The sequence below is a fragment of the Cnephaeus nilssonii genome, assembly GCF_951640355.1.
Source record: "Cnephaeus nilssonii genome assembly, chromosome: X".
In the NCBI taxonomy this organism is placed as follows: Eukaryota; Metazoa; Chordata; class Mammalia; order Chiroptera; family Vespertilionidae; genus Cnephaeus; species Cnephaeus nilssonii.
Window position 1 is genome coordinate 126605143 of NC_137071.1, and position 12732 is coordinate 126617874.

A 12732-nucleotide genomic window follows, 5' to 3' on the forward strand; every position below is an offset into this window, starting at 1 on the left:
TTAGGTCTTTGGACGTCGGGGAGTGTGGGGGTTCGCCGAGCTCGGGGTTTTTCTGACCCGTTCTCCCCCACCCTCCCGGAGCAGGCCGCCATGCTCCCCAGCCACTGGGGCCCAGCGCCAGTCAGCTCCTGGCGCCCCCTGGCGGCAGGAGCCGCGGTCGATGTGGTGGCGCTGGTACGCAGGGCGGGGGGGCCCCAATGGGCCTGCGCCCCAAGGATTTGCGTGTCATTGTTCCCTACTGGACTATAAGCCTCTAAAGAGGAGGAGGTCTATTTTATTTATTTATTTTTTAAATTATTATTTTATATTTTTATTGATTTCAGAGAGGAAGGGAGAGGGAGCGGAAGACAGAAACATCAATGATGAGAGAGAATCATTGATTGGCCGCCTCCTGCCCATCCCCTACTAGGGATGGAGCCTGCAACCAGGGCATGTGCCCTTGACTGGGAATCAAACCCGCGAACCTTCTTTGCGCAGGCCGACACTCTAACCACCGGTCGGGGCTATTTTATTAATATTTGAACCTAAAGCTTGTCAAGTATTAAATCTTGCATCGGTGGGCATTATTTACAAGTCTATTTTGTATTATTTTACACAACTGGTATTCACAGATCCCCCCCCCCCTTAATTATTTATCTTACCTACACTTTCCACACCAGTAGGGCACAGTAACATGTACACAGTAGGCGATCAATAAATACTTGCCAGATACCTACACGAAGAAATAAATGCAGGGCAAGAATGACACCACTCGTATCACGCCTACCTCCCGGAGGAATTACATTTCCCGGCATGCTTGGCGCTAAGTGCGTCTCTGAAGTAAAAGCGGCAATTACTTCCCACGGCCCCTGATTCGTCTTCGCGGGTAGATGCCGCGGTGCTTCATGGGAAATGTAGTTCAAGCGCCCGTCCTCCGGCCCCCGGCAAACTGGGCCCAAACTAAACTTCCCAGCAAGCAGCGCGCGGGCCTGGGAAGAGGAGCAAGATGGCGGACTCAGAAGAAGGTGTTTCGCGGCCCGTGGGACCCTCTACTGCCCCAGTTTCGTTTAGCTTCAGTCGTACGGTTGCCCGAAGACGGCTGGCCGACCGGGGAGACGACCGGGGTACGGCTGCGGAAGAGAAGGATTTCTTGAAGACCGTGGAAGGGAGGAAGCTGCAGAGGTGAAGCGCTGGTTCTTTCAACCCTTGGAAATCGGTGCGGTGGGTGCAAGGGGGAGGGTGCAGTCTGAGTTGGCTGTCTCGGTGCCAGTGGCCTGGAAAGCCTGAGTGCCGCGTGAGGAAATTCGTGGAGGAGAGAAGGCGGGAGTTTGTAGGACAGGAAGAACTGAGCCTGATGGCCCTGGGGATTGACGAGAGAGAATACATCCTGAGAGGGGGGCGTCTTTAGGATTTGGGAGCCCTGAGGTGTGTGCGTTCTGAAAGAAGAAAAGGAGAGAATGACAGGACCCTAGTGTCTCAACTGAAATGGTGGGGCTTCTCCGATATGGGAACGGAATGAAGCGGCAGATTGAGGTTGGGGGAGGCCATCCACGGCCTAATTTGGAAAGGCGGGTGTGGAGCCTGGAGCTCTGGAGAGAGTCTGGACTGAAGATGGTGATTTGTGGGTCATTGTGGAAGCCATTGACTGAGGACTGATTACTGAAAGGCACAGGTAATTGTTGGGGGTGGAGGAGGGGATCCAAAGAAGGTTCTCCGGTTATATCCAGAGATGTAACTGAAGAACCAGACAGAGCCTGGTCCGTGGGCCTGTGGGTGAGTTTGGCTCTGTGTTTTCTCTGAATGAAGGGTTGTGGCTCAGCACCACTGATCATGCTACTCTTCCGACTTAATCCCTCTGTGTTCACATCAGCGTGAATCCCTCAGAAGCCCCCAAGGAGCTCGTCATCCCTTTGATCCAGAATGACCTTCGAAGGCAGCCACTAACCCAGGCCCCTGGCCTATCCACAGATACTGAGGTCACTGGGGATGGGGTGCTGACCCAGGCTGTGAAGGAGCTCATTGAGGGTGAGTGATCCCTCTTTGCCTTGCCCCGGTGAAGGAAGAACACTAGAAAAGTGGAAGGGTATGGTGGGACCTCATTGCTCCCTCCCATTCTTCCTTAGAATCCAAGAAGTCTCTGGAGGAAAGAGAGAATGCGGGTGTCGACCCCACGCTCGCTATCCCCATGATCCAGAAAAGATGCACCCCCAACGAGGAAGGGGCAGGCAGCGAGCCCCGGGCTGAGACAGTGAGCTGGCCCCTCACCCCCCTCCTGCCCCAGCTGCTCTTTTCCCTATCTGCCAGGCCTTCCCTGCACAGAGCAGGGAAAGTCTGTGTGTGTAGTAGAGGCCTGCTGCCTACCCCTTCCTCCCATCCTTTGGAGTGTTTGAGGAACACCAAGGAGATTGATGTAACGGGATTGGAATGAGTGAAGGGGAGGGGTAGTAAATGAGGTCAGAAATGGTAGCTACATCAAGCAGGCCCTTGTGGGCCATGGTGAGGGCTTTGGATTTACTCTGAATGGGATGAGAGCCATGAGAGGGCCCTGAGCAGAGAAGGGACAAGGCATGATTTCTCTGGCTGCTGCGAGCAGAACAGACTAGTAAGCAGATGGAAGCAAGGAAACCTACTGGCTACAGATGATGAAGACTGAGACAAGAATCGTAGGAGAGAGACTTGGAAGGACAGCTAGGGTTTAGTGAGAAAAAGAAGAGCAGGGTGAGTACTCCTAATGGCAGCAGCAACCCAGACAATGGCATTTTGGCAGGAAATCTATGTGATAACGTATCTGACATGGAGGCAACTTGTGTGTCTGGAGTGAGTATAAAGAATTGAGGGAGCCCGGCCGGCGTGGCTCAGTGGTTGAGCGTCGACCTAGGAACCAGGAGGTTACGGTTCGATTCCCGGTCAGGGCACATGCTCGGGTTGCGGGCTCGATCCCCAGTGTGGGGCGTGCAGGAGGCAGCCGATCAACGATTCTCTCTCATCATTGATGTTTCTATCTCTCCCTCTTCCTTCCTCTCTGAAATCAATAAAAATATATTTTAAAAAAAGAATTGAGGGAGTGATGATGAGAGGTAAGACCATGAGAGGTGAGGGTTGTGTCTACAGAAGGAACCAAGTCTGTCTTTCATACCCAGAGACCTACATTTTACCTCTTCACTCACAGTTTTTTGCAGTGCCTTTTGTTGTTTTGTTCTGAAATTTTTATTTATTGGTTTTAGAGAGGAAGGGAGAAAGAAAGAGAGAAACATTGGGTTGTTATTCCACTTACTTATGCATTCATTGGTTGATTCTTTATGTGTCCTGACTGGGGATTGAACCCACAACTTTAGCATAGCAGGATGATGCTCTAACCCAGTGGTCGGCAAACTCATCAGTCAGCAGAGCCAAATATCAACAGGACAACGATTGAAATTTCTTTTGAGAGCCAAATTTTTTGAACTTAAATTTCTTCTAACGCCACTTCTTCAACATATTCTCGCCCAGGCCGGGGTGTTTTGTGGAAGAGCCACACTCAAGGGGCCAAAGAGCCAGCCGCATGTGGCTCGCGAGCCGCAGTTTGCTGACCACGGCTCTAACCAACTGAGCTACTCGGCCAGGGCTGCAGTGCTTCTTTGAAGCCTAGTTTTCTTTTCTTCTTTCTTTCTTTGTTTTAATGCTCACCTGAGGATATTTTTCTACTAATTTTTAGAGAGAGTAGGAGGAAGAGGGAGAGAGAGAAACATCAATGTGAGAGAGACACATTGATTGGTTGCCTTCCCACACTCCCCAACCAAGGCTGGGGATTGAGTCTGCAACCCAGGTACATGCCCTTGACCGGAATCAAACCTGGGACCCTTCAGTCTGCAGGCCGACACTCTTTCCACTGAGCCAAACCAGCTAGGGCTGGAGCCTAGTTTTCTTACAGCCCCAGACCACCATCTCTTTTGACTGAACTGTTCTCATCAGCCTTCAGATGTCTTCTGGTTTCTCTCATCATAAAAAACAAAAAACTTTCACTTCACTCTCCATCCTGTTCTAGCTTTGGCCTCATTTCTCTCGTTTTCCCTCCTCTTGCAGTTTCATCCATCCTTCCTCTCACTCAGCCTAGAAACCTTATCACCACCTTTGACTCCCATCTTTATTTCATACCCTGTATACAATCTGTCAGCAGAATCCTATCATGTCCCTTTTCAAAATACATCTAGAATCTGACCACTTCTCCCCATCCACTACTGGCATGCTGGTCTGAACCACTAGCATCTCTCATCTGATCTATTATAGTTACTCACTAGCTGGTCCCCCTTGGACCTGCCACCCTCTTGTGACTCCTGACCAGCTCTCTTAATTAATTTCTTGCCAGCCCTCTCTGCCTCTGCATCTCTGTTTCAGTCAGGTTGACTTACTTTCATGATGGTTTACACACCTACCAGATCTTATCTGCCTCAGGGCCTTTGCATCTTCCTTCTCACATCCTCATGGCTCCCTGTTATCTCCGTCTGGTCTCTCCTCAGAATGTCAACTCAGTGACACTCCCTTCTTCATCTTTCTCATCTCCTTAACCTGCTTTCCTTTCCTTCATATACCTTATTGCCACCTGACATACCATGTTTTATGTATTTTACTTCTTCTGTGTCCTACAATTAGAACATAAGCCCCACAAGGTCAGGATTTTTTTGTGTGTCTGTTTTGTTCATTGCCTTATCCCCAGCACCTAGAACAGTACCTGGCACTGAATAGGTGCTTTGTAAATATCTGTTGAAGGACTGAACTAGAGGCGTAAAGTGAGGGATGGCAAGAGTCAATCAAAAGTTACACTTAAGCTGATTGGAAAAGAAGCATTGAGGGTTACCCAGTAGGGGGTAGCAAATGCACTTCAGAGGCCTGCTACTGTGAGCAAAGTCTGACTGTTCTTCCTCCTCCTGAACCCGCAGGTGCCCAAGGAGGCCGATTACGAGGCGGTCCCTGTGGAGGCGTATGGGCTGGCCATGTTGCGGGGCATGGGCTGGAAACCTGGCCAGGGCATCGGTCGCACCTTCAGTCAGTGAGTTCTGGGGTAGGGCCATGGGGACAACAGACAGAATAGTAAACGAGACCCTTGCGGTTACTGCCCACCCAGCACCATCTAGGCATGGGAAGGGCACATTACCACCCTAACCAATTCAGGAGTCTCTCACACTGCTGTTTCAAACTCCTTTTTGCCCTTTGAAACTCCATGATTGGATCCCATTTATGGAAAGATTGCCTCTCTGGGCATCAGCTTCCTTGTCTGAAAAACGGGCATAATAACAGCATTGACCTCCAGGGTCTGTTGTGAGAAATTAGTGAACTTATACATGTAAAGCACTCGCAGGAGGTCCTGGCCCCAAATAAGCATAGACTAGACATTTGCTATTACCACACAGACTTACAATCCCTCTCCACAGTTCTAAACTCCAAAACAATTCTGAAAACCAAACTTTTTATCGTAATTGTTTTGGCAGCCAAATGTGACCTGAATTGACATTGTTTTGTATTTCTCCTGCTTGGTATGAATATTTGTATGATTTCCCCTGTACAAATATTAGTGTATTTGGTTATACTAAGGATCTTCTGTAATGGGTGGCATATGTAACATGTTACTGGGTTGAATCTAATGAAATTGCCATTTCTGTAGGTCAAAGTGCTCCTACCATCAGATGGGGAAGTACACTCTTAAACATTTTGAAAGGGTGGGACTTGGGTAGGGGTTGGGGGGGAATGGAGCATTGAAGACCTTTACATACCCCACCACGCCCATATTTTGTGCTCTCTACAGAGTGGTGAAGCCCCCTGTCAACTCACTGAGACCTAAAGGGTTAGGACTGGGCGCCAACCTGGCTGAGGTCCAGGCCCTGGCCCCCTCCGGCCCCCACCGCCCGCCGAGGCCAGGTGAGGAGCAAGAGAAGGATAAGGAAGACCAGCCTCAAGGACTGGTAGCTGGAGGAGCTGTGGTGGTTCTTTCTGGCCCTTACCGAGGACTCTATGGGAAGGTAAGGAACCGAGATGTGCCAGGAGCCAAAGACGGGCAGCAGGAAATATTGATGTGAGGGTCAGAACGGAGAAGAATTGGGTTTGGGATGGAAAGGCTGGGAGTCCTTGTCTTTTAGGCCTTATTTGCCTTAGTTGGTAACTTGGGGCCACTTGCTGGGCCTTTCTGAGCCTCAGTTTCTAACTAAGGGGGAGAGAATGCCATATGCCACAAGTGCGTAAGGATTAAATGCTTAAAATATGTCCCAAGCCCCACAGTCTGGTGGGGGGAACACAGGGACTAGGCCTGGTCCAAGCCCTCAGGGGTCATAGTCTGGTGGAGGAGACACAGGGACCAGTCCCAGACCTCAGGGTCAAAGTCAGCCTTCAGATGTCAATGGCCATCCGTCAGACTCACCTTCCAGGACCTGGCCTGGGCCAAGCTTGGTCCCCACTCTCAGGGGTCACAGTCTGCTGGGGGAGACACGGGTCAGGCCGATTAGAGGTAAGGGTGGAAAGCTTGGTCCTAGGAATGTAGGTCGAGTCCACTCAACCTTTGCCTAACTACTTCTTCCCAACACTTTAGGTGGAAGGCCTGGATCCTGACAATGCCCGGGTCATGGTTCGCTTGGCCATGGGGAGCCGCATGGTGACTGTTAGTGAGTACTGCCTACGGCCTGTCTCCCAGCAGGAATTTGGCAAGAACTCCAAGAACTCCTTGGATCCCAGTGAGTGAGCCTTTTACCTAGCTGGGGATGAGAGGGCTTGTCTTGGGCTCGCATGGTGTGTGTGTGTGTGTGTGTGTGTGTGTGTGTGTGTGTGTGGTGTGGAAACCATTTCCTACCCTCGGGAGGTCTATTTAGGGTGGTGAACCTCTCTTTTGCTAGGGGGTGAGAGCAGCTAGGACTATGGCATAACCATAACGAGGCCGAGACAGTTGAGAGGAAGGGGAGAGCGTTCTAATAGTCCAGGCAAAGGCATGCTTGGAAGAAGGGACACTTTGGCAGATGGGAGGTGGTCTGAGGCTGAGGTGAGACATTGAAGGTCTTTCCTGGTTCTCCCCCTTGAACAGGCAAAACTTCCTCAGGGCAACAGAACGGAACAGCCTCGTTGCGGAAGGGTTCAGAACTTTCCACCCGGCAGGGAGCAGAAGAGAAGCGGAAACACCTTCCAGACCGGTGGGGCCCTGGGCATCTGGGGTGACAGAGGAAGGTAGGGGTGTGGGGAGGCTCCGGCAGTCAGAGAAGGCTTCCAGGGCAAGGCAGGTGCATAGAAGGAACTAGAAACGGTACTCTGGGTGGGTTTTACAGCATCAGCAAAGGTGGGGCGGCCAGAACACACATCTGACCAAGCCTGGTGTCTGCCCTGTCTCCACAGACAAGATGAGCCTCCAGCCAAGAGTGAGAAAGCAGCCTCGAGGAGGCAGCACTGGTTGCACAGGGACCTGCGTGTGCGCTTTGTGGACAAACTGCACAAGCGCGGCCAGTATTACAACACCAAGGTAGGCACCCGCAGCCTAGGTCCCCTTCCTCCCCCAGGGACTGGCCCCCTTCACTCGCTAACATTCTCATGTCCCCTGACCCTCTCCCCAGATGATAATCGAAGATGTCCTCAGCCCAGATACTTGTGTGTGTCGAACAGATGAAGGCCAGGTCCTAGATGGTGAGTCTGAGGGATGGCCACTGGGTCATCATCCTGGAGGCTGATCAAGAAGGCTGTCTTAGCCCTAGCCAGTTTGGCTCAGTGGCTAGAGCATCAACCTATGAAGAACTGAAGGGTCCCGGGTTTGATTCCAGTCAAGGGTACATGCCTGGGTTATGGGCTCGATAGTAGGGGGCATGCAGGAAGCCACCAATCAATGATTCTCTCTCACCATTGATGTTTCTCTCTCTCTCTCTCTCTCTCTCTCTCTCTCTCTCTCTCTCTCTCTCTCTCTCTCTCCCTCTCTCTCCCTCTCTCTCCCCCCCTTTTCCTCCCTCCCTCCCCCCTTCCTCTCTGAAATCAATAAAAAAAAATATACACACACACACACAAAAAAAAAAAGAAGGCTGTCTTAGCCTGGCTGCCATGGCTCAGTGGTTGAGCATCAACCTACGAGCCAAGAGGTCACGGTTCGATTCCTGGTCAGGGCACATGCCCGGGTTGTGGGTTGTGGGCTCAATTTCCATTGGGGAGCATGCTGGAGGCAGCTGATCAATGATTTTCTCTTATTGATGTTTCTTCCCCCCCCCCCTCTCTCTCTCTGTCTCTGTCTCTCTCTCTCTCTCTCTCTCTCTCTCTCTCTCTCTCTCCCCCTCTCCTCTCCTCTCCTCTCCTCTCCTCTCCTCTCCTCTCCTCTCCTCTCCTCTCCTCTCCTCTCTTCTCTCTTCTCTCTTCTCTCTCTTCCCTCCCCCTTCCTCTCTGAAATCAATAAAAATGTATTCTTTTAAAAAGGCTTAGTCCAACAGCCTGTCCAGGCGAAAGCTGGGAGGTTGGGCAGAGTTGAAGTTTTTTGCAAGGCCCAGCATCCTCTAACACGGTGTTAGATACTTATCTGAGCCCCGCTTTCCACATCTGCAAAAGTAGCCTGGAAATGACCCATGTCTTCCTATTGTGACTGAAGCCTTATGTGGGTGTGTGTTGAACTCCCCATGCAGGGCAGGGCTTAAACATGGTCATAGTAGGCAATGTCTTGTTATCACCACCACCCATCATCCTTGTATGTAAATGCTCCCTTTGGTACAACATTGCTAGGAACTGCTCCTTAGGTATTCCTCGTCTGTGAAATGGGTATAGTAGGACTCCCATCAGTCAACAGGGTACAGGTGGCTCCAGGGAATACATGAAAGACCATTCTGACAGGACCCTGGCTGGGCTGGCCCTTGGCTGCCGCCCTCACCCCCCCTTTCCTTCTCTGCAGGCATCAGGGAAGACATGCTCGAGACCCTCATCCCCAAGGTCCAGGGCAAACGGGTGATGGTGGTGCTGGGGCCACAGGCTGGAAGGGTGAGTCCCAGACCTGGGAATGGGCAGTGGGAGCATGCAAGGGGTGTCCCAGGGTCTGGGTTGGCCTGGCTGACGTCAACTCTCCCTACTCTAGGTGGGCCATCTGCTGAGCTGGGACAGAGAGAAGAGCCAGGCTGTGGTTCAGCTGCGGAGAGAGAATCGGCTGCTGGAGCTTCACTATGATGCTGTTTGCGAGTACATAGGCCCCACTGACTCAGATGAAGACTGACCCGTGGACCCATTCCATTCCCCAGTTGCCACTTATTGTTTGGTGTTGTTGTTGTTTTCAGTTACCAGTTCTGTACATTGTCAAAAGCCTGCCTTGTCACTGCCCTGTCCTGCACTTGCAATTCAGCCCTGGGACAGGGACAGGGCATGAAATGGATGGACCAGAAGGGAGGCCGGAAACAAACGTAGTATTTATCAGCAGTTTGTATAAAATAAAAAGCATTTCAAATACTTAGACGAAGAGCTCATAAATGGTATGCTGAGCTGTGAGTGGAGGTGGGAGGTGCGCCGAGGTGGGAACCACTTCATTTTTTCAGCCCTACTGCCCTGCTTGGGCTGCCAGACCATTTAAAGGATCCATTCGCTCACAAACTCACTCAGAACACGGAAGCTATGAAATCTGTCCCCTAAGCAGATACTATGGAGTCTGGAACACCACATCTCTGGACAATTTTCTGAGCAAGAATCCTAGCAGTGGCTCTGCTTCTCATCTTGGTTCAGAGCATAACTTGAGTCCAATGATGGCAGTGAAGAGGAACGGAAGCATCTACCCATGAGTGGGATATGTTAGCACTCCTTTCCAAAGGAGCCAGTTATTTTCATGGACCCCATTTTAGCCCCAAAACTTTGGCTTGAAGGTAAAAAATCTTTTGCCTTGCGGCTAGGTAGCTCAGTTGATTAGCGTCATCCCAATAGGCCAAGGTTTTGGGTTTCATCCCTGGTTAGGGCACATAAAAGAATCAACCAGTGAATACATATATAAGTGGAACAACAAATCGATGCTTCTCCCTTATGTTCTCTAAAAAATAAATAAATAAATAAATAAATAAAATAAAATAAAATAAAAAAACTGAGAAGGGCTCTGTCTCAGGTAGAATTTGGTTGCTCCAGGTAACTGGATTCTCAAAAAGGTTATTGTCAAAGAATCCTCAAACTTTTCTGTTTAATGGTCTGAGATACAAAATCAACAAGGGAAGTCGGAGTTTAGGCACAATTGCTTTTTTTCTTTTTTAAAAATTGTTATTGAGCCCTAGCTGGTTTGGCTCAGTGGATAGAGCATCGGCCCGCAAACTGAAAGGTCCCAGGTTCGATTCCGGTCAAGGGCACTGCCCGGGTTGAGGGCTCCATCCCCAGTGGGAGACTTGCAGGAGGCAGCCGATCCATGATTCTCTCTCATCATGGATGTTTCTATCTCTCCCTCTTCCTTCCTCTCTGAAATCAATATATATTTAAAAAATTGTTGATTTTAGAGAGAAAGAAACATCCATTTGTTATTCCATGTATTTATGCATTTATTGATTGATATATGTGCCCTGAGCAGGGATGAAACCCAAAACCTTGGCCTATCAGGATGACCCTAACCAACTGAGCTACCCAGCCAGCGTGGCACAATTGTTTCTAAATCATCCCCAGTCACTAAGTCATAGATGTAATAAGTAAGATTTGAGTTAGATCTAGGCCACTGGTACAAAGTCCTGATGGGTCAGAATGCGGCACAGTGCTAGAGAACTTAAAACACCCCTAGAGCAGGATAGTAAAGATAAGTTGCTGCCCCCACTGCCAAGCAGGGGCAGACTGCTGTTTAGAGCCACAATGAGAATAGCCATGTGCTCCTAAGGTAAGAGATGATTACGGAACCTTCCAATATTGACTAACCCCAACATGAAGTACACTTGCACAGACTGACTTTTTTGTCATTCCCTAATTCCAGAACTCCTCTGTTTTCAAGATTGACCAAACAGGCTTGTTAAGGGAGATAGCAGGCACAAACCCTACTCCTAGTTCACCTATATCCAGTCATTGTGAGTGCATACACTACCCTTGGAATTCCAGGCTTGGTAGTATTTTTTTTTAATTTCTTTATTGATTAAGGTGTCACATATTTGTCCTCATCCCCCCATTCCCATCCCCCACCCCTCCCCACGGATGCCCCCACCCCCCTGTTGTCCTTAACCATTGGTTAGGCTCGTATGCATGCACACAAGTCCTTTGGTTGATCTCTCCCCGCTACTCCCACCCTCCCCTACCCTCCCTCTGAGGCCCGACAGTCTGATCGATGCCTCCTTGTTTCTGGGTCTGTTCTTGTTCATCAGTCTATGTTGTTCATCATTTCCCCTAGATGAGCGAGTTCATGTGTCACTAGAAATATACTTATAAGAACCGAATGTGAGACGAGCAATAATAGTTATGCTGACAGGCAAATGAATCAGTCTGTAGTAAGTTTCTTTCTGGACCAACAGTTCTTTGGAGACCCAATTTCAATGTCCACCAGTTCCTTATGTGTACTTGTCGGCACTGACTTTTCAGCTCTGGATGGTGGATAAATGGTGGTAATGCAGGTCCGACTCCCTCTGGTTTGGTCTCGCCCGGACTCAGGGGCGCGCGGCCTCACCCGGACCTGGGACCTAGCATCACCCAGGCCCCGGGGCGCGTGGCCCCACCTGGACCCAGGTATGCGCGGCCTCACCCGGTCCCAGGATCCAGCCTCACCCGGAACCAGGGGCGCATGGCCTCACCCGGACCCAGGGGCGCGGCCTCACCCAGACCCAAGACCCAGCCTCACCCGGATCCAGGGGCGCACGGCCTCACCCAGACCCGGGATCCAGCTTCACCCGGACCCGGGACCCAGCCTCACCCGGACCCAGGGGCGCGCGGCTTCACCCGGACCCGGGATCCAGCTTCACCCGGACCCTGGGGCGCATGGCCTCACCCGGACCACTTGGTAGTATTTTTAATCCGGGGGAAGGGTTGGGATTCTAGAGTTTGAGGATTCTTTAACAATAACCTTTTTGAGAATCCAGTTACCTGGAGCAACCAAATTCTACCTGAGACAGAGCCCTTCTCAGTTTTTAATAATCTTGGCATAGCCAGACAGTGCTCTAACCAAAGGCCCTACCCAGCCAGGGCTTCAGAGCTTTTCAAATACCCCTCTGGACATTCTATTCCCTAGCTCTGACTTTCATGTTTATTGGTCAACCTCTTGTTTGCTCTAACTCTTATCACCAATTTGGCATGTCCAGTACTCAGCTTCCTCTGCTGTGTGTGCTTCACCCAGTCAAGAAGGCCTACTCCTTTCTCCAAATCATAATAAATCCATCTTGGTAACACCCTTGAGAAGGGCTCAGATCTCCCTGGGGAAGGGCACCAGTCCCCTGTGTCTGCCCTGCAACATGGCATAACCTGGGAGTTGTGGACAATCCCTCCAACTCCTCTGTGCACCATGATACTTAAAATAGATCTTTCATCAGATTCTGATTTCCTGGAGTTAACATTTCTCCCAAGCCTGCCTTTGAAAACGGGGCCTAAAGTTAGTGAGTACTGCCTTATGTCCAGAATGCCTAGCCTACTCTGCCTCAGCCTTCACTCTTGCTCTCACAGAGCCTCAAGGTTACACAGAGGTGAGAGCCTAGGGCCGCCTCAGTTCTTTTCTGGGTCTGCTTACAGCCTTGCACATGCACCTGCATCTGTCCTTCCAGATCCCCAGGAATATGTCAGAACTTTTCTCTTTTTAAAAAATTTTATGTATTGAATAGAGAGAGAAAAACATCGATATGTTGTTCCACCTATTTT

The 12732-nt window shown here is 50.3% G+C and overlaps 1 protein-coding gene across 1 annotated transcript; it reads left to right on the top strand.

The window, feature by feature from the left end:
• The first annotated feature begins 976 nt into the window (after nt 1-976).
• Nucleotides 977-9388, top strand: GPKOW (G-patch domain and KOW motifs). The gene is made up of 11 exons (XM_079764803.1): nt 977-1161; nt 1850-2004; nt 2103-2227; nt 4896-5005; nt 5759-5972; nt 6536-6677; nt 7022-7127; nt 7327-7450; nt 7542-7611; nt 8849-8934; nt 9029-9388. The coding sequence occupies exons 1-11, from the start codon at nt 986-988 to the stop codon at nt 9161-9163; spliced, it is 1443 nt and encodes a 480-aa protein (XP_079620929.1). The 5' UTR covers nt 977-985; the 3' UTR covers nt 9164-9388.
• Nucleotides 9389-12732: the final 3344 nt, after the last annotated feature.